The following is a 26,381-nucleotide window of genomic DNA, read 5'->3' as shown; positions in this document are numbered from 1 at the left end:
GGAAAATCCAAGACTGACCTCACAATGATCCAGGGTCGGCTTCCCAGAGGCAGCCCAGGAGACAAGAGGCTGCCTTTCTCCCAGGGATCAACCCTCGGAGGTCTGTCTTCACTTTCAGACAAGGTGCTCCCTCTGCCCTGGAACTAAATACTGGTGACCCTGAAATGGGCTGTCCTGAGAGAGGCTCCCAAGCCCCAGAGAAGCTTCCCACCGACCTTCTACATCACCTCCCATTTGAGGCCACAGAGCCTCCTGGTATCCTTCAGAAAGGAACGTTACATTCTTGGGGCTTGGGAGGATGCCTCTCTGTGACTTTCGATCCAGGGGCCAGTAGGGGTCAGGGTAGGACCAGGTTGAGGCTGAGGCTGGACCAAGGTCCCACTTTTCCTTTTTTTCTGTTTTAAACACTCTCCTAGTCACAGAGATGAGGTTGCTTGCACTTGGGAATCGGGCCGCTTTGGATCTGTGGCGGCGTCTCCTAGCAGAGCCCAGGAAACCGAAGCTCAGGTAGAAGCGCTTCCTGTGGGCAGCAGGGGGGAGGGGCAGAGTGGCCAGACTGGACAGTGGTGGGCAAAAGTCCCTGACTCTAGAGCCAGTGGATCTGGGCTCATTCTCTGCCCACTGCCTCTTGCCACCTGGGAGACTCTTTCTCTTTGGGTCTCAGTGACCTCTGTAAAATAAGGGCCGTGGTCTCCGTGGTTTTGAGTCCCTCCCAGGTCTAGAGGAGCTGTGATTATCCTTCAGTCTCAGGGATTCTGGTCCTAGACTTCTGCCACCCGACTGCCAGGAGAGAAAAACAGGAGCCATCCATCTCAGACAGTTCCCCTAAAAATGTGTCTCTGACATAAGCCTACTAGGGAATGCATGGCCATATCTGGGCTCTGGTGGTCAGACCTGGGCACCCTGGTGAGTGTCCAGAGAAGGGCAGTCAGCATGAGGAGGGCCCTGAGAGCTCCAGGCAAAGGAAATGGATATCATGAGTCTAGAGAAGACAAGTTCCAGGGGAATGTGATAACTGTCCTGAAAACTGGACACAAAGCCAGGCCTTTATGCCAAGGCTGAATGGCCACTCCCAAGGGGGCAGGCATGGGGGCGGGTGAGTTTCTTCTCCAGGTTTGGGTTGGATCAGCCCCTTCTAGCTCAGAGATCCTGAGAATCTGATTCTGATCATGGTGCTTTTTGAAACTTTGGTTTTAAAAGTAAATTGATAATATACCACATTTCCATAATATCGTAAGTTGTCCCCTAGGGCTCCTGTGAGAGAGTGAGGGCCGGTTGGATTAGCCCTCTTTACAGAGAAAGAAACTGAGGCCAAGGAAGGTGGCCTGCTTGCAGAGGGCACATTGCCAGGATTCAGGAGACTTGTGTTCGAACCTTGCAACCCTGGGCAAACCCTCTCTGGACCTCAGTTTCCTCAGCTGTAACCTTTTGATAGATTGGACTAGAAGGATGAACACGTACAATTCCCTGGGATCAGAAAAAGAGGAGTTCTGTCCCCCCATCCCTCTATTCATTGCAAGGAACATGAAAACAATAATTGATCAGGATATTTCAGATAAGCCATAGGGTTGCTTGAGACCTATAATTGAGGGAAAATCCCTCCCATCAGTCTTTGGATCTGCCTTGTTTTCTGGTCAGCAGACCCCAGGTCTAGGGTCTCTGGGCAGCGGGCAGCCGCGCAGCGCTAGGCTCCAATGAGGCAATCAAGTTGGTTTTCATTTCCCCCAGTTGAATGAAGTCTCTCACAGGACAGGCATTGGACCAAACCCATAACTGAACAGCTCCAGAACCGAGTTCCAATCAGTGTCATTCAGTCTCCACAATTCCCAGAGTTAACCTCCTCAGGCTCAGGTGCTTGCCAAGGGAGGGAGGCAATGGGGAAGGAAGTGTAGGTGCTTCTTAGGCAGGATTGAGCCTTTGGCCCCCTAACTCCTCATGGTGTGCCAATCCTATCGCTGGCGTTAGCTCACTGCCCAGAGGAGATGGTGTGATGTAAAGAGTCCTAATACCCACAGTCAGCCCTGGCATTGCTGCTTCCTCCTCAGTGAGTCAGTCTGTTCCTATCATTGGGCATTTAGGATTCTCCGAAAAGTGAGAGGATTAGCTAGACTTTTATCTGCCAGGGGACCAATATCATTTCCCATACAAATTCATGGACACCCTCCCTACCAAAAACTGATCGTAGACTCATTGATGATCTATGGACCCCAAAATATGAACTCCTGGGTCAGATGATCCAAGGTGTTTTTGAGTCCCAAATCTTCTAGGCCTTTAGTAACAGGAATAGGCTGCCAGGGGAGGTAGTGAGCTCCTCTGCAGTGCTGGTATTCAAGCAGTAATTAGCTCTCCATTTGTTGAAGATGGACTGATGTCTTGCCAAATTGGAGTTGAAAGACATGTCTAGCTGTGGACATGTGGGGTTGTGGGTGCCTGGATGGTTGCTGTGGAAAGGATATTACAGGGGGCCATGACCAAACCGTGACTGCACTTTGGGAGGGCCTGTTTGCCCTCTAGTCTTAGTTGAATTTCATGCTTTTCTCCAGCAGACTAATTTCTCCTTCTCATTTCATGACACACAAGAAGACCTATTTTTCCAAAGTGAAGGTGAGTTACCTGTTCCCCTCAGCCCTTTACTATGAGACCAGTGAGTCTGTTGCAAAAATCCCATTTCCAGATGTTGATTTGGGTCTTTTTTTCTTCTTGGTCTAAACTCATTGGCTGAGGTTTCATCCATTTAAATTGAACTCCCAGTGTACAAACTCCACTCACCAATGTAGAGCCACAATGGCTCTGGGAGGGACCCTGAGTGGTGGTGACTTGTCCAGGGCCCATGCCAGTGGGGGTCAGAGGCAGCTCCATGAGCTGAGGAGCCCTGAGTCATGCCATTCCAATTGAACACTGGAAGGAGATGACACAAGCACCTGGCTTGCAGCACCATGAGGCTTGGCTTGGAAGTCTCCTGGGTGGGAGCCCCATCAGCCCTGGGGTCTGTGGGTGGTAGAACCCAGCAGTCATTGAAAGCAGAACCAAGAGAGCCCCCAGGTGCTTGCAGAAGTCTGGGCCCCATCTCAGAACAAGTTAGTCTGGCCCCCATTGTCCCACTGGAGGCCCAGCTACAAGGAAGGGGGTGAAGAGATCTCAGTCTAGGGCTGCCTTAACTGGTGAAAATTTTGCTGGTTTTGGCTTTGTCTGCAGGCTGTGATAGAGATGGAGGAGGGCCCAGTCTAGGGGATTAGATTTCAGACCTGGTGGAGATGGATGGTTTCTTCACTCCTCCCATCTGCCAGGAGGCTTCTGGACTCTCTGGGCCTCTCCCAGTAAACTTTAAAACATCTACTCTTTCCCCCGTTTTTCTGTCCTCCTCTCCCCCACATCATCTCCCACCACTCAGGAATCAACTTCTTTCGTGGCGAACATTTTCAAGGGAAAAGTTGTTGTGAACAACATGTTCCCCTTTCCATCAGGTAAGAAGTGGAGCGGTACCCCCTGAGTCAAATGGCCCAAGTGGCAGGACCTTAAAGGCTGCGGAAGGGCCTCATGGCCTCTCTGTTCTCCCCTAGTTCTCAGTGAGGAACAGACCTCATTCCTGAAGATGGTGTACGAGCCCTGCAATCGTTTCTTTGAGGTGGGTGCTGCATGGCACTCCCAGCTCTTTGGTCCCAAAGGAGAGAAATTAGGAGGGCTTGGCTTCTGCAGAGATGCTGAATGAGTCATGGACCTCAGCAGCTACTGTCCGAAAAGCCACTGCTCTGCTTAGTCAGGGGAAATGGGGACACCCCATCTGGTGGGACAGATGGAAGATGGAGGGCCAGGGGAGAGAAGGCCTGGGGCAGAGCCTCATGGACTCATGAAGGGCAAATAATATAAGAAACTGATAGTACAGACGAGGAAACTGAGGCCTAATGTACTCCTAACCATGCCCAGGAGACACAACAAAACAAAGCCTTGGATAAAAGTTGGTTCAGCCTTGGGTCAGGCATCAGCATTCTCTGAATCCTGGGCAGCCTGAGCTAGCCTGGTTGTGGGTGGGGAGCAAGGCAAGGGGGAAGGCAAGGTCCGAGGGAGATTGTCCCTGTGACTGCGGGACTCCCAGCTCTGGGGCAGTCATATTCACCCCATTTCACAGATGAGGTTTAGAAGGTAAGGGAATCTCTTCACAGGCCACAGAGTTACAGGATGTCTCATTTTCAATGACTATTTAAAATTTTATCTTTGAAGGAAGTTAATGACCCGACTTGGAATGACAGCAATGAAGAAGTCCCGTCAAAAACCCTAACAGGGCTCAAGGAGCTGAGAATGTACGGGTTACAAGTGCCAAAAAAACTAGGTGGCACAGGGCTGACAAACACCCAGGTGAGGAGGGAGGTGGAGGGGGGGCAGGGTAAGACGAGAGAGGCACAGCCTCCAAGCTTGAGGGGGGACATGCGGTCCAACAATGTGGTCCCCAAGCTCAGGCCCAGGCTCCTGTGTACTCTGAGCCCTGAGGGTCCCAGATTTTGAGCCAGAGCAAGCTTGGGGGCATCTTGCTTCTAGATGAAGGGGCTGAGACCCCCACCCACCCAAGCCAGGCTGAAGCTGTCCCCTCCTCCAGCCCGGTGGGAGCCCCCTCTTTCCCCCTCTGTCCCTTCCCCCTGACGGTTCTGGCACCATCCCTGTTTGGCAGTATGCTCGCATGGTGGAAATCCTGGGCTGGCACGACCTGGCTGTGGGTGTCGTTCTTGGAGCACATCAGTCCAGTGGCTTTAAGGGCATCCTGCTGTTTGGAGACGAGCATCAGAAAAAGAAATACCTGCCAGACCTGGCCTCTGGTGAGGAGCCTACCCTTCCTGCATATAGCCCTGTCAGGGCTCAGAGGGCCTCAGCCTGGCATTCGAGGCCTTTCCTCCACAGTCTGGCCCCAGACAGCCTTTCCAGCTCTTGCTTCTATTACTTGCCAATGAATTCCACATCTTCCAGACACACTTGACTCCCTCCCTACTATTCCCTTCCTCTGGATTAGCCTCTCCACCTGCGACACCCATCCCTTCCTTCCTGCACAGTCCAGTCCCATACACCCTCCTCCCAGTCACAGGAAAGCCGGCCTCCCAGCCCGAAAGTGCCTTCTGCCTCCTTTAACTTTGAATGTCCCCAGTCCTATATCCCCTGCTAGAGTGCTCACTGAGGGTGGGGGCCACACAGATCCCCCACGGCCCTTCCCGGGGTTCTTTGCACCCAGTAAGGGCTCAGAAAAATCTGGTTGAGAGAATGCATGAAGGAGAAGCCTGTGAGGTGGGGGGGGACAGCTGGGTGAAAGAAGGCACCCCTTCAGGAAGGCAGCCCCGATTTTACTCATGTCCAAGGAGAATGGATGCTAGAACAAAGGTGACCATGAAGAAAGCAGGGAAACTCCAGGACAGCCTCTGGCCCAGGGGCTGCTCAGCCCTGATCTGCTCCCAGCCTCAGGCTAACTCTTGCCCCCAGCCAGCTCCTTTATTCCCTTATGAAAGACTCCCTAGTTTACATTTAACCACAGGAAAAGGATGGACACTCCCTGTTGGGCCTTAAACAGCTGGGGAGGCTAGGCATCAAGGCCTGTGGACCCATGAGATGGGCAAAGCACCTCTTGCTGAGTATGGCTAGGCTGGTTCCAGAGTCTCCAGTGTCCGGGGATTCTTCATAATTGATGGCCAAAAAACAAGGGTCCCCTAACATTTGAGGGCCTCTGGCTGCAAAGACACAAAACATCTCCTAAAGGACCAGAAGACAAGGGCATTGGGGGGCACAGAGGATGCACCCTTGGACCAATGGCGGCACCTGCCCCACCACCAAGGCCTGTCCCTGGAAGGGGATGCTCTGTACTTCCACGGGGTGAACACCAATCCCTTTGATTCTGTGTTGAAAGGGAAATCCCTGGCCGCTTTCTGCCTGACGGAGCCAATGAGTGGCTCCGATGCAGCCTCTATCCAGACCACCGCTGAGGTCAGCCAGTGTGGGAAATTCTACATCCTGAATGGCCAAAAAATGTGGATCAGGTGAGGCCCTTTCAAGGGGATCGGGGCCTGTGAGGGCTGTCTGGGATGTTACTGGGGCCTGGCCAGCCGAAAATTCCAGGCTCCCAGAGCTGGCCGAGAGGGGATGGACGTCACTAGGCCAAGGCTCTAGAGGAGGTTTTGAATCCACAGTCTTCAGTCTCCAGGGGAGGAAACTGAAGCCCAGAGCAGGAAGGGATTTACCCAAACACACACAGCCACAGTCACAGAGGGAAAGTCTGACCTCTCTGGGATCCTCCTTCCTGTTCTTTTCTGTACTTCTAGCACAGTGGATAGAGAGCTGGGCCTGGAGTCAGAAAGACCTGAGTTTGAATTTGGCCTCAGATACCTACTAGCTACATGTCCTGGGCAAATCCCTTCACCTCTGGTTGCCTCAGTTTACTCATCTGTAAAATGAGGACAATAGCCCTTAGCTTTGAAGAATTTTGATAATCAAACAGGACAATATCTATAATGTGCTTAGTGCAGGGCCTGGTATATAGTAAGCACTTAATAAATGCTTATCCCCTCCCTACTCTTGGGAACCCTTAGACCCCCAGTGACCTCCTGTCACCTTAAACCCTCTACAGTGTCACAATGCCTTTCTCATCATCATTTCCATCCTCCAGAATTGCTTGTCTCCCCTTCCTCTTTTGGACCCCGTAATCAACACAGCCTCCCTTATGGTACAGATGATTTTAGAAGGGATAGATGGGACAAAGGCCCAGTGATGCCTCCTAGAAGTATTTGCATTTTTAAAGCTGGCCTACAAGGAGGGATTTCAGGCAGTGCAAGTGAAGTGATTAGCCTCAGAGCATGAGGGAAGGGCCCCTGGCACCGAAGGCACCAGTCCTGGAGGCCTGCTTAGAGCCAGCTCCCCCCAGGGCCCTCCCAATCTGCACCCTCCTCCCAGAGCTGCCCCACCAGCTCTGACCTCTGTCATCTATGACTCTCCATCGGAACCCACAACATCTGTGAAAGGTACCTTTTCTGTACTCATGGAATCACTAAATCATCTTCTGGGAGCTGCCTTGGCCCATTTTTATTGCCAGCCTGGTCCCTGGCTCCTTTATCCTGAGACCAGCCTTTCCCATGTGCACGTTGGCAGATCCAGGTGGGGCAAGAAGCAGCCGCAAAGAGCATGGTGAGAAGTATCCATGTGGGTCTTTGAATGGCTGAGAAAGCCAAGACATCAATGGGTTTAAAGTGTGGGAAAGACAGCACTCTGGGTGCTTTAGCTAGCAACCTAAGAATGGTGCACAGGGGAAAGGAGGAGGAGGGAAGAGGAAAAGGATGAAGAGGAAAGGCTGACTGCAATAATATTCTCATATCCAAGCAATGGCGGGGTTGCAGATGTATTTACGGTATTTGCCAAGACCCAAGTGAAGGATGTGGCCACAGGAGAAGTCCATGGAAAGATCTCGGCCTTCATCGTGGAGAAAGCCTTTGAGGGTGTGACCAGGTAGGCCCATCCTCAAAGCTGTCCATTGGTGACCTCCCGCCTAGGCTGCTCTGATGCGTTTTAGAGATGTGTACGTCAGAATGGGGCAGTTCTATTTGGGGGACAGAGAGGAGGTCCATGGAGTAATGACCTACTTTTCTCTTTTCTGTGAAGGTTGAAAAGATGAAGGTCTTCAGTCCTTTGTATAGATAGAAAAACCCTTTCTCCTCCCTGAAATTGCAGTATGACCTCAGTGTTGACAGTAGCACCTGCTTCCCACAGAGGCCCCTCCAAATCAAACCCCAGGGGGACAGCCTAACACATACTGTAGATCAGAAATGTTGAGCACGCTCTGGGGGCAGCTGAACAACTGCTCCTTCTAGAATCAAAGGGACAACGTAGGGTGAGGCCTGACTCCAAGGCCCTTGTTGGCTACTGGAAAAAAGTGGTGTCACTTAAATCTAAGGCTGTCCTGAGCTGGCAGCCCTTGGCATCAAGGCCCCATGCCTAATCCAGGCCTGCACAACATACAGCCCACAGGCTGCCAAAGTACTGCAGGTAACCCTTGAAAAGTGTAGAGCATAAAAAGAAGGTTAAGATGTGACTAGACAGGCCTAATCATGAGTAGTGGAAGGCGGGTGAAACCGGGCCAGACAAAGAAGGCACCAACCTGAGGCCTGTTCAGACCCAGCTCAGTCCCCCACTCCAGGGTCCATCATATAAAGTGGCAGATGGGGTGTCCCTGCACACACTCTCCTGTTTGTCAAGTGACTCATGGCACCCAACCATCCGTCTGTCCCTAGTCTGAGAGGAGGGAGAATCGAGTCTTCACTGTGTTTTCAGTTGTTACTAAAATGTAAACGGTAACAAAACCTGAAAAATGTTTTAAAAATTGTACCTCTTAGCAAAGTCATGTTTTTTTAAACATTAATGTAATTTCATGATAAATAAAAATCTAAAGTAATAAGTATAATTAATTGATATTAATTGAAATTTCTCCTTTTAAAAATAATCTTTATTTGCAAAATGGTATAATTGTTAACTGTACCATTATTTAGAAAGTGAGCCACTAAAAACCTATCTGCAGCCCAAAGAAGTTTAGCCTGTTTTAGTTTTGGTCTCTCCCTACTGCCAAGTTGTGCAGGTCTAGTCTGGCCCATTCAATGGAATGGACTTGGAAAATTAGAGAAGCCATTGGATGGATGTAGACTGTGAAACTGGGTCACTTCATCATTGGAAGAACTCGACCCTCCAGGCTTGGAATTATGGGCTGTCTATACTCATTCAGTTAGTTTGACAAAATACCAATCTCCCACTTTGTGCCTTGTAGGCTCAATGATCGGAGCGGATCATTAGGATGAATTAGGGATGAACGATTCAGAGGTCTTGTGGGGAAATAGTTACTGGGCTTGACAGGTTTGTAGGAGGGAAGAAGAGGGGAAGGAGGGTGTTCACTTGGGAAAAATGGGTGCTTGTGTTTTCTCAGTGGTCTGCCAGAGAAAAAGATGGGCATCAGGGCCTCCAACACCACCTCAGTCTCCTTCAAAGATGTGAAAGTACCCGTTGAGAACTTACTGGGGGGCTTTGGGAATGGCTTCAAGGTGGCCATGAACGTTCTCAACAATGGTCGCTTTGGGACTGTCTCCGCCTTGGTGGGCACCATACGCAGAGTGATCAAGAAAGCGGTGAGCTGGGGACTCAGAGGTCAGGCCCTCCTGGGAGGGAGTGCAAGGACACTTCTGGCAGGGGAACAGGGACATGTAGTGAGACTTGTGGGCCATGGGGGTCAGATCTGGAAGGAGCCTCAGAGATTGGAGAGCTCAGCCCTCTTAGTTCAGAGAGGAGGAAACAGAGGCTCCAAGACAGAGTTGGAAGTGCACCTCCATCCTCTGAGTCCTTCCCTCAGGCCACTCGAAATGGGCCTGAAGTTAGAGCCCTGAGTCATTTGGAGTTGAGGGCAATGCTTACCACGCCTGTTCATTTGACAGTTCTGGACCTAAAGTCTTAAAACGGCAGATGGGATGATTCAAGCTTAGGTGAAGGAAAGGGAGAGACCTAAGAGTCATTGAAGGATCCCCTGACTGAAGGGGGGGCATAGCCTGAAGAAGATTCAGGGACATGATAGCTGTTCCCACATCTCTCAAGAGCTAATGCACAGAAAAGGGAGTAGACTTTGCCTGCTTGGCCTCTGATGACCAGGCGCCACATTGGAAAGCAGCAAAGAGCTGGATTTAGGGGGATGTGAAGGGGAGTGTCCTCTCCATGAGAACTGTCCCAGAATGCAATGGGAGGCTGAAGAAGTGGTGAGCTCCCCATCCCTGGAAGTCTTCCAGGGAAGGTTGGCCAACCTCTTGTCAGGTATTTTGGAGATGGGTTCTTTTTCCATTATGCATTGGACTAGGGCCCCCAAGATCCCTGCCAGCTTGAACATTGTGATTCTGTGAGTTACTGGGGTTAGGGGGCTCAAACTCTGTCACTACAGCTTACTACCTTGTAACATGTCCCTTCACCCCCCATGGGCCTCAGTTTCTCTTCTGTAAAACAAAGGGATTGGACTTGATGACTTCTATGATCCCTTCCTGCTCTAAGTCCTAGATCCTCAGAGCTGGGCAGCCCCTCAGGGGCCAGTGGCCCACTCTATTGCTGGACAAGTCTCTGTTGCTCTGAGTTTGAAGGCATGCAGGTGGAAGGTACTCTTTGCCCTGTCCTTCCATTCATTCTTCATAGCTTCTACTTTACCCCTTCTCAAGCCAACATGGTGTTCCATCCTTGAAGGTGAGGGGTAGCCTCTGATCCCAGTCACACCCTATGACCATCTTGTGCTCACCATACCCTGGGCTCTGTAGCCAGGACCAGCAACCTTCAGGTGCTAATCCTCCTGGCTGTCACTACTGAGGAAGTCACTGTTCCCCAAGCCTGGCTTCCTCTTTTGCAGAGTGGTGGTGGTGATCTTTGCCCATCCTACTTTATATGGGTGCCTGGTGGAAGGAATGGGACTTCCCCATTAGACCAAGTAAACAAGGATGCTCAGGGCTGACCTGGAGCTAGGCAGGACCATGGACAGGGAAGGGGAGTACATGAAGAGGGTGGGAGTGGGGGGGGGGGGAATTACTTAGAGCCTACAGTGGTTCCGAATTGGACTTTCTGGTGGACTTTCTCAGACACCGCACTATCTGGTCTAAACCTTACAACCTAAGCAGGAGGGAGGGAGGCCAGCTATCATCCCTCTTTGACACAAGAAGAGCCTGATGCCCAGAGAAGGAAAGACAATTGTCAAGGTGACCTGACCTGTTGGCAGCAGCACTGGGAGCAGAGGCCAGATTTCCTGGCTCCCAGGCCTGTTTCCTTAGAGGTGATGGACATTCTGAGAGACTGAAAAAAGTTCAAAAGACTGTGGACAGTCCTTCATTCAGTCAAGAAATAATTGAACCTACAATGACAGCTAGGTGGCACTGCAGTGGATAGGGTGCTGGACTTGGGATCAGAAAGACTCGTCTTCATGAGTCCAAATCCAGCCTCAGACACTTCACAGCCAGGTGACCCTGGGCCGGTCACTTCATCCTGTTTACTTCAGTTTCCTCATCTGTAAAATGAACCAGAGCAGGAAATGGCCAACCACTCCAGCATCTTTGCCAAGAAAACCCCAAATGATCTCATGAAGAGTCCAATACAACTGAAAATGACAACAACAGCTATGTTGTACAAGGTGCTAAGAAGGAGCAACGCCACACTGGCACTTTAGAGAAGGAGGATGCTCAGGGTGCAATCCTACTGAGTACTCCTTGGGATCATTCTTTTCTTAGTAGAAGGTGCCCTGTGCCAAAAGCCAGGAGACCTGGTTCTGCTAGAGCCACTTAGCAGCTGGGTGAACCCAGATCAGGTCCTCCTGATCCCCTCCATAAAAGGGGGATGATAATACTCCCTGGACCACAAAGTCTCTCTCCAAGCCCTAGGCATCAGTCACTCTAGGCTCACATTGGCCAGGGAAGGCTAAGTCCCCCCAGGGACTCTCTCTCTCTCTAGGATAATAGCCTCAGATAAATGAGAGCCACTTGGAATCCTCCGGGGAGAGCTGCTCTTTGGACAGGCTCCTCACTTCTTGACCTCCAGCCTCTGATAGAGGCTCTCTTTGCTCTCTCTCCTTGGATGCCAGGTTAACCATGCTGCAAAACGGAAGCAGTTTGGGAACAAAATCTGCGAGTATGGGATCATCCAGGAGAAGTTGGCCCACATGGCCATGTATCACTATGTCGCCGAGGTAAGCATTCAAGTGGCTTCAGATGACAGGAGGCGGCAATATGGAGTTGTCATGCCAAGACACATTTTGAAGAATGTGTTTCCCAGGATATTTGACTTACTGATTGACTGAAAAAAGATTTGTTAAACACTGTTTACCAAAGTGCTAGGAGATACCCTGCCTTCAAAGGATTGTAAGAGCTCCCAGAGAGGGGTCAGACCTGAAGGGGCTGGGGGGCAGGATAGTCCAGCAGTGTGGACTCTATCCAGCACACTGATTAGACATCTATGATGTGCATGAGAGGCTCTGTGCTTGGTGCTGAGGAGGAAGGAATGATCCAGATGTCCTCTCTGACCTCATGTAGCTCTCACTTGAGATGGGGCAATGAGGCTGGGACACAGAGGGTCGAGACCAAGGCAGAAGGAGAAGGGTGCCCGGGGGTGGGGGGGAAGGTCATGGGAGGGCGGGTGCTTCTGACTGGGGGAGATCAGAAAGAGGTCACATTACAGGAAGTGGGGGCTTGAAGGATGGCTGGGGGTTTTTTGGTAGAGATTGCCCAGAGAGGATGGAGGGAAGGAGATGCCAGGGGGAGAGAAGAGCATGGATGGATGGAGACACAAAGGCAACAAAGGAGGAATGTTTGAAGAACCCAGTCGGGTAGAGGAGAAGGTGACTAGAACAGGTGACCCACGCAGCCTCAAGATACAGAAAGAGCTGTTGGATATGGGTACCCAGGCTTAGTCAGTGACCTCTAAAAGACTGCAGAGAATGGGAAAGGGCAAAGGTCATCCCAGGAAGACACTATAGTCTGACAGCTCTGAGTTTGGAAGCTTGACCTTGAAACCCAGAATTATTTTCCTCCTCCTCCTCCTTCTTCTCCTCCTTTTTCTTCTCCTTCTTTTCCTTCTTCTTCTGTCTCTTTCCCCTCTCCTTCCCTGTGTCCTCTTTATCTTCCTCTTTCCTTTATTTGTCTCTGTCTCTCCCTCTCCTCCCCCCCTTACTTCACTGATTTTAAGTTGTAATACACCCGATTATAGAGAAATTATGACCTCGGTGCAGGTGACAGCGTAGATTCTTTCCTTCCTTCCTTCTTTCTGTCTTTTTTCAGGGAGAGGGAATGGCTAATGTGGGATCTGGTGTGTCTGACTATATGTTTTTGTAATGAGTTCTGGTTTTTCTTGCCTTCATAGTGGGTAGGGGAGGTGGTGAGGAAGGAGAGAATTTGGAACTGAAAATAAAGTTTAAAAAGAGAAATATATCAGGTTATATGCTTTGTTTATTGAATATTCCATTCAATTCCATTTCATATTCCATTCCATTACCTTGGAAATCAGATGGAAAATCAGGTCCTTTTTTTTTTTTTAATCACCGGCTTTCTATTATGTGGTCTTCATTTTTTTCTCTGTGACTTGATGTCACTATACTTCTTTTTAAAAGTTCTTCAAGTCTTGTCCTAGACCTTTCCACAACTGTCATATTTGGTGTAGAGAAGTGAAGCCTGGGGGAGAGGCACGGCCCCGAGCTCCTGCCAGCTTTCAGGGTCTCAGTCAGAGGCTTGCTTGGTGCCTTCCCACCTACCAGTCCGAGCACCATCAACACTCTGAGGCAAATGTGCTTTTCTCCTACAGTCAATGGCATACCTGATCAGTGGGAACATGGACATGAAAGTCCAAGATTTCCATCTGGAAGCAGCCATCAGCAAGATTTTTGCTTCTGTGAGTATATTTGCTTGTGACAGGTGGAAGTCACCCTCTCATTGATACTATGTCTCCAACTTTGTATGGGGCCAGGGGGACTGCCAGGGAAGCAGAGGCATGGCATCTCCCCTCAGACATACCCTGTCCAGTGAGGGCCAGCCTATTTGCTGAGGTCCCTGAATATCCATAGACTTTCTTTACAAGTAGAGCCCAAGGCAGAGCAGGACCTCTGAGGGAGCTAGCACTGGGCTAATCTGAGGTGCAAAGGGGAGAGAGACCTGGGTCTAGGGACCACTGGTGCCCAGGAGTAGACTCAGTTAAAGTCAAAGTACCTTGTCATGACAGTTCAGTCTAATGGGTCAAGTGGTGGCTGAGAAGGGGGGATTTCCTCGCTTGAAGAAAATCTCTTTTCTCACAAAGGGGACTGCATTTCCAGTAAGTGCCAGGACCTGGGTTCAAATGCTGAATTTGCCATTTATTCCCTATACAATCTTGAGCAAATCATTTCATCTCCTCCATCCTCACATTCTTGATCCAAAAGATGAAAAAGTTGGACTAGATGATCTGAGACTTTGGAGGATGACTTTGAGGTGGAAGATGTCTCAGAAGTCAGCTAGACTGATGTTTAAGGACTGGCCCTGCCAGCTCTAACACTGGACTACAGACTGCATTTGGAAAGGGCTGAAGGACCCTTCCCTGATCCCACCCAGACAACCTGGGGGAGGGATGAGGGATGACCAGCCAACCTTTTTCTAAGAGGCTCAGGCTGGAAGAGAGTCAGGGCAATGCAGCCTTATGGGACCCAGGAGGGGGAGCTCTGGGTGCAGGAGTGGGCACAGGAAGCGTTCCCGCAGTGTCCAGGTTCACTGACCCTCTGATGTGCTCATTGGATTTATTGGTTTGTTTGTCTCAGGAGGCTGCCTGGGAAGTCACTGATGAGTGTATTCAGATCCTTGGAGGTGTTGGTTATATGAAGGTGAAGATCTGAACCCCCCGTGAGCAAAGACAATGGCAGTCCAGGATGATTCCTGTGGTTTGCTGTTCACACACACACACACACACACACACACACACACACACACACACACACATGCACGTGCACATGCACATGCGTTCCCAGGTGTGCATGGCCATAGAGCCATACCTCAATCCACTGTCCATCTTTGCTCACCAATCCTCACAAGACAACATGGTCAGACACACAGTTCTCTCAGGATGTGTATACTCACTAGTGTGTGCAAGTCACATGCATGTGCGTGAGGTGGTGACATCTTGGGGACCACCTCGATGCTTCCTCAGAGGGTAGCACTGAGGACTGAGGGGTTAGATGACTGGGCTGGGAGGCTGCAGACCTCCAGGGTGCTGGGCATAGCCAGCCTGGAGTAGAATAAGCTTCATGTAGCCAAGGTTTTGTCCTGCTTGGCCCTGAGGGCAGACCCAGGAGAGGGCAACTTTGGCAGACCCAGGAGAGAGCAACTGCAAAGAAGCCAGTTTAGACTCATGGAAGAAAAGCCTTCCTTCCCATGATAGCCTAGAAAAGCAGACTGGGCTGCTTGTGGGGGGCAGGGGTGTTACTGACTAGGCAGCTATGGAGGGATGTCCTGCTCATGAATCAAGCTTGAGGCTCCCTGAAGTCCCCCAACAACTCTGGCATCCCTAGTGTATAATAAATCAGGCCTCTCTCCAGGCCCAGAATTTCCTACAGGCAGAGGGAGCAGGATGGAAAGAGTCTGCCCTGGCTGGGAGCTATGGGGATGGACAACCCAGGGAGGTTACTCTCACTTCCAACAGGGGAGTGGTCAGGAGTCAGGCCCAAGACCCCTGGCCAAGGTCTACGGGGGAATCAGGGTCTGTGGGAAGCTGAGAAGGCCCCATAGGAAACAAGGTCAAGAATCCCTGAGAAGGGAATTGGGTAACCGAGCCTCAAGCAAGGAGCAGGGAGATGAGCTATTAGCTTTCCAGAACAAAGCTGGGCCCCAGGAGAAATCGGGAAGCATTATCCCAGCCAAGCCCCCTGATGAGAATGGAGAGTGACCAGAGCCTCAGAGCAGCAGGGCTGAGGAGGCCCAGGTCTCCGATGCCTGCTGTCCTTGGTGAGACCCTGCCTGAAGGCTGGTGCCCCAAATCCCAGCCCGCCATCTTCCCCAGTGATTCTGCTGCTGCTGCATCATTAGAGCACAGAGAAATCATGAAATGGGGGATAACTCCCTGGAGAACGGAGGGAGCTAGGGGTCCACAGATGACAGCTTCTTATATCATACAACACTTGATTAAAGAGACAATTCCCTTCTCTCCACTGACCCTTGGAGCCTGGGTTACTTGGGAGGTGGGGACGGCCCATGCTGTGGCAGAATGAGGACAAGGTCCAGACCCAGGAGAAGGGAAATGGGGTCCCTCCTTCCCCCTGGTTCAGGTGATCCCCAGTGGGGGCTTCTGCACAGGGGTCTCCAAAAGGTTCCTCCCTCCATAATGCCCCTTTCTTCCCTCAGCAAGCTGGAGTAGAGAGGATCATGAGGGATCTTCGCATCTTCCGCATTATTGAGGGTACCAATGACATCCTGCGGATATTTGTAGCTTTGGCAGGTCTGCAGGTAATTCATACTCTCCCTGTCATTTCATCAGTGTGCAAAGCTCCTGGGGTGAACAGTCTCCTCCCCTGCCATGCAGACCAGCACCAATTCTGGAGCTGCTTCTTAGCGAGTCTGCTGGTGCTATGAGGCCAGTGACAGAGCCAGAGTCACCAGCCTGGATGTGTCAGAGCAGAGGTGGCCCAATACCACAGCTTTCCACACCCCTACCATACTCCAAGTACTAGGGTGCAGCTTTCTCTCACCTTCTGGGAACCCCAGGCTTCTGAGCCCTGTAACTGAGGCAAGGGCCTGTGGCCTTGCCACACACCCTGGGCATAGACATGACTGCTTAGAGTTCTATCTCTCTCTGGTCTTTAACCTAGAAGCACAAGGAATTATCATCATTCAAGCGCTTTGACTCAACTTGCATGGATTAGGCCCCTAGTAGGGACCAGGCCCTGGGCTAAGGTGCCCCAGCCCTTCCTAGAGGGTCCATGTGAATCTGCATCTATCAATGAGCACTCGTGCGCTGCTCCTACTGTGTCACAGGGGACCAGCCAGAGGAATAGAGCTGGAGGCCTGCATTCACAGAGCTTTATTTCTGTTTCTGTTTTCATCACATCCATTAGCATGCAGGGGCCCAGTTACAGGAGCTTCAACACACCTTGGAAGACCCACTGAACAATACTGCAGTCCTTTTCACTGAACTTGGCCTCAGAGCAAAACGGTAGGGCCGTTTGGTGGGGCTGGCAGCAGGAGGATGGTGGGGCCGACTGGTGGGGCTGGCACTGGTTTACTGCTGTTCCCACCCACCTGGAAGCCGGGTATGGCAGTGTTGGTGTGGGGTGGGTGGATGCTCCCCTCTGCCTTTCCGGGGTCAGAGGCCACAGCACACACCTCAGACCCTGCAGGAGCTAGGGCAGAAATGAGAGAAAAGGCTTCTCTTTGCTCAAGGAAGCTTGGGCCCTGGGGCTACTACAGGACAGGAAATGTAGTCTAAACCCTTTAAAGACAACTGGTCCTCATGGGTGGCTGCTATCTGTTCACGTATCACCCCACCCAGTTAGCAGGCACTGTACCAGGTGCCATCCTGGAGGAAGGCAAAAGAAATGCAATGTAAGGGCTTGCCCTCACACGGCATACCATGGAAGGAAAGATTTAATTCGATTCATAAAACATTGCTTAAGCCCTCACTATTTTCAATGCATCCCTGGGTGGTGGAGATCAAGACAGAGTAAGGCACAGTCTCTGTCCTTGCAGAGCTTGTAGGTGGAAGACATCCATCGGAGACATGGGTACCCTCTGCCTTGGGAGAACTGACAACAGGAATCAACACACAATTCTGGGAGAGATTGGATAAGCTTTCCCCATAAAAAACGAACTCTTGATGGCTTGAATTACTAATTAACCTATAGCTAGTAATAAAAGAAGGAACAATTTCTAAGATTTGGAGAAATGCAGCCCCCTGGACATTTTTAGCTAAACTTCCACTAAAAAAAGTGTTTCCTAATCGAATGCTGGCTTTCCATGTTCTGCTTCAAGAAGCAGCTTAATGTTGGGGTAAAATGGTCCAGACTTGGACAGGCTCCATTCAGGCCCTTTAAGGACCAGCGTGCTGTTTCTGGCACCTGCACTAATGGAGGAGCTTTGGGGAGCACATCTTCCTCCTACTCAGTGATGAGGTTCAAGAGGAGGGGAGGATTCCCTTCTCCATCCTTGCCTTCCATCGGCAGAACTTTGAGACTCTCTCTTTGTGGTGCCAAGGTGCCTCCAGCATGGATTCATCCCACCTTCTGGGCTCCATGCCCTCCTCCTCTGAGTCTCACTCTCCTCACAGTTCTGCCTCCTTCTCAAGGGCACCCCAGGAGGAGATCTATTTCAGCTACAACTTGTGGCTCCTGGCTAAAGCAGGTCAAGCTCACCCTTTCTATTCCCTGTGCTGATTCAGGCTGGTTCAAACCTCAGACCCTCCAGAGTGAGGCCTGAGGTGAGACTTTAGGGGGCTGCTGTGCTGTAGGAGACCCCAAGATCTGAGCTGGATCCTGAGAACTTTCAGAGCCTGCCTTGATTTATCCAAATGGAATTTATCTAGATGACCTGTGACATGAGCCTGCCAGAGCTGATCTAATCCTTTATTTCTTCTTCCAGCATAATAGGGATACCAACGGGCATTTCCCTCGATGGAGTGGTCAATGGGCACCTGCTGGACACTGCCAGCCTGGTAAGACCTTCTTTAGTCATGGGGCAGCTTTTGAATGAGATCAAGATCTTCCCAGACAGATTGGGAAGCCTGGCATGCTCATGCTGCTGACTGGAGCTGGCTACCTCCCTTGCCTCATCCCTTCCTGACCCCTGAATATGAAGTTATCTCCTGAGCTCCCTCTGAGCTTTCCAAATGCCAGACACTTCCCTAGTGACTTGGATCAGGGGAGGGATCAAGAGCCCTCCCCTTCTAGAATACAGTCCTCTCCTGGTGGGGCTCTTCTCCAATCCTGAATTCTCCTTAACATCCATGTCCATGTTTTGGAAGCCACCCTGTAGGCTTGGCATGGGAGCCTTGAGGAAGAGAGGGTGAGGCTACTTGCATGTACTTTGTAAGCCCCAGCATGCTGCCTCAGTGAGGGAGAATGCCAGGTCCAGCTTGGAATGGGCACTCACTTGTGCAGAGTCATGGGGGTCACACTCAAGCCCCACTCTGTGCTTCCTCCATCCATTTCACATCATGGGCATGGCTATCATGCCCCCTGAACCCATTTCTAGGTTTTTACTACTTTCTACCATACTCTCTGGATTCTTTTTCTTATCCCATCCTTGCTTTAATATGCATCTTATCATATTTAGGATTCATCTCCTTAATTAAGGAGTAATTCCTCTTTGCTCTGGGCATGCAAAGCAAGCTCCAGGGTCTCTGCGATACATGGAGCATGAGGACAGAATTGGGCTAATGAGCCATAAAGACTTGACCTCTGGCTTGGCGGGAAGGCACTGCCATCACCCAGCTGGGAGGCCAATCCCACTTTGGAGGAGGGTAGGCTGGTATAGAGTCTTCCCCTTGGTCATCAGGGATCTACAGGTTCTCATCACTGGACAGTGATAGGGGACCTGGAAACTTCATTGAGTAAAAGTTGTGAGTAAGGTGGTCAAGGCCTTTAGCTGGACCAATGTGGCTGGTGCCCCCAGTAGGCTGACATGTTCAGTGTCCCAGGAGAACTTAGGAAGACAGTGCCCCAGGAGGGCTAACACTGGGAGAGCTAAAGAGGATGGTACATGAGCCATGATAAATGTCAATGCTGCTCTTTCCCAGGTGGGGCCTTCTGGTTACCATAAGAAAGGCATCCTTCTACAAAGCCTGTCCTGGTGACCTGACTTCCTTCCCTTCCTCCTTAAAGGTGACAAAATGCGTGGACCTGCTTTCAGAGGCTGTAGAACACCTGCTTTTAAAATTTGGCACAGAAGTGATCCGTAAGTCCCCTCCCTTTGGTTTGCCTCTGCCCTTTTTCTGGGCACAGCTCGGGCTCTGACCGGTCCTGAAACTTCAGAAAGATGGCTTTTTGGAACAAAAAGGGGAAACTATTCGTTTCTTGCTCTTCATAAAACATTTACTGCCCCTTCTCTGCCTCTCCAAAGCTATAAACTTCTCTGGCTCCCAGAGTTCCAATGGTGTGCCCTTCCCAGGCTTTCAGACTGCAGAGGTGGGGAGGAGGGAAAAGAGAACAGGGAAGGGGAGGAAAAAGAAGGGAGAAAATGGGAGAGGGGGAGAAAAAGGAAGAGGAGGGAAAGAGGGAGGGAGAGAGAGGAAGGAGGAAGCAAGGGCACCGATGCCTGCTTCTCTCGGTGAGGCAGCCAGGCGCCCCTTCTCTGCTCCCATTTCAGATCAGCAGTTTCACCTGAAGAGAGTGGCTGATACTGCCATGGACATCTACTCCATGGGGGTCGTGCTTTCCAGGTACTGATGGAGGGGAGGTTGTGGGAGCAGAGGAGACCCTCTGAGCAGCCACTCAGAATGGAGGCAGAGCCCCACACATGCAGAGGCCCTGCTCATGAGCACACACGTGTACACATGCACACATGTGTATACACACATGCATGAGCACACATGTTCTCACGCACGCTGGCACCCAGACATGCACACACGCACACCCCTCTTCCTGCCTTTGCCCACATACCGTGGTGAGGAGGTGGTGTGGACAGCCGAGAGGATACCACCATGTGTAACGCATCTTGGCGGCTTAACTCCTTTCCTCTGCACGGGCCTTTTTCTCGCATTCAGCACCGGCTGGGGGCCAGAGGACTCCCCAACCTTTGCTGCCCTTCGGAAGCTCCCGTTCCCCTGGGTAGAGACAATGGTAACTCTCCAGGCAGACCCAGAGTCAGTGCAGTTGTGAGGAAGGACCCATGGGAGCATCCACCCCTGGGGGACCCATATTCATGGGGCTCCATGTCATCTCAGGGAGGGCATACAAGGTGCAGGCCCTTCTGGGAGCTGCACCAAGAAGCCTTCAGCGCAGGAATCAAACCAAGACAGACACAGCAGCCAAGCCGGGCTTTCTGCCGGCGTCCCCAGGGCTGGCTGTGCATTGGCAGCCACCACGTGCTCAGCACGATGTCGGCGCCGGCGCCCAAGTCTCTGCCAATCTCTTCTCTTCCATGTCCTCCCATGAGCAGCTCCTTAGTTCTTCTTCTTGTGGGTCATTGCTTTGGCCACACAAGATATGCAGGCTCACAAGGACCCTTCTTCTGGGCTGGTACCGAGTAGCCCAAATAAATCTGAAACCATGTCCATCACAGAGGAGCCATGGCTTTGTGGAAGGAGTTGAACCAGAACCAAACTTTGCATGGAGCAGGGGTTTCCAAGAAGGAGAGATAAACAGGGAAGGCATGGCAGGTGTGGAACACCACTGAGGAAAAGGTGTGGAGGTGGAAGATGGGATAATGCACACAGAAAACAGCAAGACACCAGGTGTACCAGAAGGTAGTGTATGAAAGCAGAAGTCACAGGAGGTTAGTCAGCAGGGAAAGAGAGGCTGGAGCCAGGAGAGAGGGGTTTGGGAGGCCAGAGCAGAGAGGTGGTGTTTATCCTTGGTGAGGGATGTGTGGCCTTAGGGGAATGACCTGGTCAGATCTGGCCTTTAGGAGGGTGCCTAGCTGGCCTGGAGGGGATAGGCTGGAAGCAAGAGCAACCCAGAGGCTTGTGCCCTAGTTCAGGTGAGAAATGCTGACAGCCTGGATCAAGGGCCAGACCAACCTCAATTCTGTCAAAAACAGAAATTTCTGGTGCTGACAGAAATGAGGTGTCTGCTTTTTGCTTATTTGATGTTTGTGACTAGACTAGCAGATTGGGGGGATCCTATATGCAGAGCTTTCTTAATTTTTAACAAAATGTACCAGTCTCCCATTCCATTCTCGTAGGAAAGCTGAAGAGCTATAGGCCAATCAGCGGGACAGCTGGCTGCATGACTGGACCAAAGAACTAGCTAGGAATAGCCCTTTAAAAACGTGGCAGGAGTCTCCAGTGGAGTGCCACAGGAATGTGTGCTGGGTCTATTATGTTTAGCATATGTATCAGTGATCTGGTTTAAGGCACAGGACTGTTCATCACATTTGCAGATATCAGCCTAAGGGGGAGCTAACAATGGGCCTGTGAGCTTCTTTACATCTTTACATAACTGCCTTTCAGGGAGACCTGTAGTCACAGGTATTTTATATGTTATGCACTAGAAACTATTATTCTCAGAAGCAGTCCATAGGACAAGACCACCCCAGAGATGTAGGACACATAAAACACTCAGTGCTCCTTTACTGGAGGAAGACATCAGGACTCCGAGACTTTGCCAGACAAGAACAGGGGTCTAAATCTCATCAGAGGCTAAGTAGGCAGATGCAGAAATATTGTGCTTGGGATCCCCTGAATCAAATTCGCTGGTCAGAGATGGAAAAACCTAGTTAGATGACACCAGTTCATCGGAAAAAGAGAGAGGGACTTCAGTGGACTGGGAACTCCACCAGAATGGAGACTGGCTCTGCGGCTGAAGCAGCCAGTGCTAGCTGAGGCTGCACCAGGAAGGGCCAAGCTCTGTGATGAAGGAAAAAGCCATTGGACTGACCCTGGCCAGATGGAATCCAGTTGGCTTCTTGGGACCACTGGGCTGTTCCCTGCCCCACTCCCCTGCCCAGGGCATCCAGAGAAAAGCAACAGGGATGGGGAAGATCCTCAAACTCTAGCTCTCTGAGCATCAGTTGAAGGAAGGGGCATTTAGCCTGGACAAGAGAAGACTCAGTAGGGTCTTTCTCCAAGAATGTGAAGGACAGTCATGTGGAGAAAGGATTAGACTTTTTCTGCTCTTACTCACAGAAAGTATTAGAAGCAATGGCATAGAAATCACCAAGAGGTAGCGTTAGATTGAATGTCAGGAAACTTTGTAAAGGGGGAGTGGGCCTCCTCCTGAGGTAGTGAGCTTCCCAACATTGGAAGTCTCCAAGCAGAAACCAGATGACCAGTCATAGGGGTGCGAGGCAGGTGATTCTCACTCCAGTATTGGGTCTATTAGATGTATCAGGAGGTCCCTTAGTGCTCTGAGATTCTACAAAGCTGAAGGGCAACTAGGTCTTGCCTCCCTCAAGGTCAAGTGGACACTGGAGGGTCTCCAAAGTCCATACTAGAGCTCTTTGCCTCAGATCTCCCTTGACAATAACCTCGCAGATGACCTATGAACTTCCCAACAGAGCCAAGGTGCCAAGAGTGCTCATCTAACAGGCCAGAAATGATCCAAAGTCCAGGTGGGTCCAACCCTGACTCTGCCGAGACTTGTTCTCTGGCAAGTGAAGGAAGACCAGGGCGGCAGCCAGCCCCCCAAGGCACCCAACAATGGACCTCATCACAGTCTAAGAACCCCCTGATCCTTCCCTAGAACCACTCATCTCTGCAATCCCCTACAGGTATCCTTGGGGAGAAGCATTGCCTCACAGACTGTCTGGCAGGCATTCAAAGCTGATTTAGCCCCTTTGTGTGAACTGTGGCTCTAGGTCACTAGTGTCATATGGGTCAGAAGCAGCTGCCAACAATTTTAACTTCCTGCTGCTGAAGATCTGACCATGTACAATACTTCACCTGGTGGGATTTGGAATTCACCTACTGAGCGACTGTGACCAGCACAAGAGGACTAACTAATGATGCAGGGGACAAGTTTCACTCTGGGGACTAATTGAACCAATCTAACCTCAAGGCAGGTCTGAGCCCCCTTGCTTGGATCATCTATACAAGATTTTTGGGAGGGTGTAGATAGGAACTACCCAGACCTAGAAGGAAGGAATGCCCAGAGAGATGGATTATGGGGAGGAGGAAGGGAACTGCCTCCGTATATACACCAGACACTCTTACTATCTCCCTCTTGCTCTGAGAATTATCAAATCAATTGCTTTTGGAAGGGTCAGTCAAAGACTGAATTCACTGTCCCAGGACAAAATTACGTTCCCTGGTCACCACTCCCTCATATTAACATGAGCTCCCTGGGGCTGGGGCTGTCTCCCTGTACACAGAAAACACTTGGGTGCCTTTTTGATTCATCATATTCATCAGAGAACTTTCAAATCTCGCTTCATGGCAAGGACTGAGCGGCGCTTGTCTCGTTTATGTCTGATCGCGTTTCTGATGTGGTCATAGAAAACACTTCAGTGCTCTGAGCCTGCATTGCCCCGTGGCGGGGGGTGACCAGCCCATTGTGCAGATGGAAGCTCCCTTTTCATGTCTCTCTGGAGCTGCTGGGACTGGGACCCCCTTCCAGTGTTGAGTCTTTTATGCTGAACCAGCTTGACCTTCAGGAGATAGAGGCAGTTATGGGAGACGAATCTGGGCTTTCAGAAGCAACTGGCCTATGACCTCTGTTAACACAGGACAGTCAGTAAATAAAGACAGATCCTTAGTGAAAGTATTCAAGGAATCTCCATGCTTCCAGTATCATAGGACCATCTCATTGTTCCACTCTCCCCCTACCCCTCTCCATCTTCTCCATGAGAATGAGAGATGAGCACAGCCTCTGCTGAAACACTTGACTTCCCTGCTCCTTTCAACCAATCCCCACACACCCTCAGGTTGGAGAAGCCAATATCCATCACACTCTGCTGATGCTAACTTTAATGTGTCATGATGGTTTACAAGAGACACTGTGCTGTCTCAGGCTGTGGGAGGGAAGCCGAGGTCAGGAGACCCATTGTCTGGCCAAGTGAAAGGAGCTCCCCACCAGGAGGGCTAAGCCGAGCATAGAATCACCAGGGGCTGAGATCTGGGTCAGTCAATGAAAGGCCAGAACTTGAGAGCGCTGAGCTACGTGGAATCTCTGCATCCACACTGGGTCTGGGTCTCTTTTCCTTCCAGGGCAACGTATTCACTGAACCACAACCTCCCTTCAGCGATCCACGAGAAGCTGCTCTGTGAGTCCTGGTGCTATAAGGTAGGACAGGCTTCCTTTGCCCCAACCCCACCCACTGTCCTCTTGTCTCTCTCTTCATAAAGTGGGGTCTGAGCTTTGGGATCTTCTACAAAATGACCCAGGCTCCCAAGATTCCAGAGAACAGGGATGCGGCTCAGATGCAGTTCCTTTCTAAGATATCCATTCGTGAGCACTTCGGAAGCTCCTCCTGTGTGCCAGAAACTGTGCTAAGTGCTAGAGATACAATAAGGAGACAGTCCCTGCCCTCAGAAGGCTCACAGTCAATGACAGGAGACACAGTTACATATAAAAGTATAGATGAATATAATGGGCTCTAAAATAATGAAATACAAAGACCTGTGTAAGGAAGAGAGAAGGGGGAGGAGGAAGAGCAACATGGTGTCAGAGCATCTTAAAGAGGAAAACTACATAACAGAGGTGACATCCCTCTCCTGAGTACAGTCTAATCACAGAGTATTTGGGAAAAGTTTAGCAAAATAAATGAAAATACAAAACAACATAGAAGATGTAAATTTTTGGTTTTCTAAGTCAATACATGGCCTGTAGGGATCTGTTTCTATTTGACACAGCTATTCTACTAGGTGGAGGTGAGGGCCACACCCCGGGGCCAGAGGGGGCAGATGTGGTATGTTCTGTGTGGAGCAGAGAGAAGGCCAGCTTAGCTGAATCCTAGGAGGGGGATTCATGTCCAGTGAGGCTGGAAAGACTGACTGGGGACAGGTTGGGTAACTTTTTATAAACCTTCTTTGAACCAAATGACTAGAACCCCCTGACATGGGGAGACTTAAATTCTGAGCTGGTTCCCTTCCCAAGAAGTGGGTGTTTGGCATGCATGTCTCTGCAAGTGTGCGCACATGTGTGAACATACTTGCTTATTGAAATGGTGGCTAACGTTGTTGAGGTTTGGGGTTGCTGGGATCCCTAAACAGCAACTTATAGGTCGTGCCTCAAATGAATGTGGCCCAAGCTGCCTTGCAACCAATGAGAAGGTTTTTTAGACTACTAGTCAGTATGGACATGATTGTAAAAATCCACCATATTGGCCATACTCTTAAGGAATCTGAGCATTTTAATGGGGGGCTGGATGGACCTTATATAAGAAAGACTGTGGGAAGGATCTAGGAATGGCCAAGTAGTCTGGGGTGACTGGGAGGCAACAGAGAAGGACTTGGAAAGGCTGGGTGACCCAGTGAACACCTGGGCCTCATGGAAGGGTTCTTGAAGGAAGTAAAGAGTGTTAGTTCAGGTTAGGACCAGGTACAGAAGAGGGCTGGGCTGGGTTAGAGGAAACAGAATTGGAGATTGGGTCAGGGTCAAAGCCACCTTGCTAGGAGAGTTGAAAGGATTATACTGAGATGAGCCTCAGGCAAACCTCAAATCCATGGGGGAAGCTGGGTCTGGGGCAGGCGGGTTTCCAAGCCCTATACCCTGTCAGTGTTAATTAAGAGGCTACCTAAGCAGTTTAGCACTGACCTGAGAGGGGATGGGGGTCTCTTTCTCTCCTTTAGGCCTCTGAACGAGTTCGATGGAATCTCAAGGCGGTGAAAGCCTCGAGTTGGAACCGCTACTACCAGAACATGAAGACTATTTCTAATGAAGTTGTAAGGAATGGAGGAGTTGTATATTCGCGCCCCATGGGCTTCTGAAAAGGGTTCATTTCCTGGAGTGTACTTGAGGCCACCCTCCACCCCAAGCACTTATGCATTTATAGAGACGCTAGAAAAATAATGAGATTACAGGCTTTTACCTAAGTCTTGGCTGTGAGAAATTGAAGCTCAAAATTTGGACCGAGGTCCGGCTCCACAAGCTCCCCCCTTGCAGAACGCTGTACTAAGTGCTGTGAAATGCCTTGGAAGGGCTGAAAAAGGGGACATTTCTTGGGACTCATTTTACCTCTAATTAAGGTTTCCTCTGAGTACATTAGAATTTGACATATATCTGGATTTCTAAAGCAAAAAAAGAGCCCTCATCTCCCATTCAA

The 26,381-nt window shown here is 50.5% G+C and overlaps 1 protein-coding gene across 4 annotated transcripts; it reads left to right on the top strand.

Annotated features, from left to right (window-relative positions):
• Positions 1–9: 9 nt before the first annotated feature.
• LOC140510370 (very long-chain specific acyl-CoA dehydrogenase, mitochondrial-like) lies at positions 10–26,151 on the top strand. Of its 4 annotated transcripts, none has more exons than XM_072618924.1 (20): positions 10–100; positions 417–507; positions 2,547–2,604; positions 3,392–3,464; positions 3,561–3,625; positions 4,219–4,353; positions 4,664–4,808; positions 5,882–6,011; positions 7,345–7,470; positions 8,936–9,134; positions 11,603–11,707; positions 13,315–13,401; positions 14,297–14,359; positions 15,873–15,974; positions 16,583–16,680; positions 18,102–18,174; positions 19,343–19,415; positions 19,827–19,899; positions 24,325–24,400; positions 25,909–26,151. In XM_072618924.1, exons 1-20 carry the CDS (start codon positions 25–27, stop codon positions 26,044–26,046), a joined length of 1,986 nt encoding a protein of 661 aa, XP_072475025.1. In that variant the 5' UTR covers positions 10–24; the 3' UTR covers positions 26,047–26,151. The 4 variants fall into 4 exon arrangements, with proteins under 4 accessions (XP_072475025.1, XP_072475024.1, XP_072475027.1 ...); XM_072618923.1 differs by having other exon boundaries at positions 2,544–2,604; XM_072618926.1 differs by having other exon boundaries at positions 27–123; positions 2,544–2,604.
• Positions 26,152–26,381: the final 230 nt, after the last annotated feature.

Source organism: Notamacropus eugenii, chromosome 6, assembly GCF_028372415.1.
Source record: "Notamacropus eugenii isolate mMacEug1 chromosome 6, mMacEug1.pri_v2, whole genome shotgun sequence".
In the NCBI taxonomy this organism is placed as follows: domain Eukaryota; kingdom Metazoa; phylum Chordata; class Mammalia; order Diprotodontia; family Macropodidae; genus Notamacropus; species Notamacropus eugenii.
This window is presented reverse-complemented; position numbering and strand designations above follow the sequence as displayed.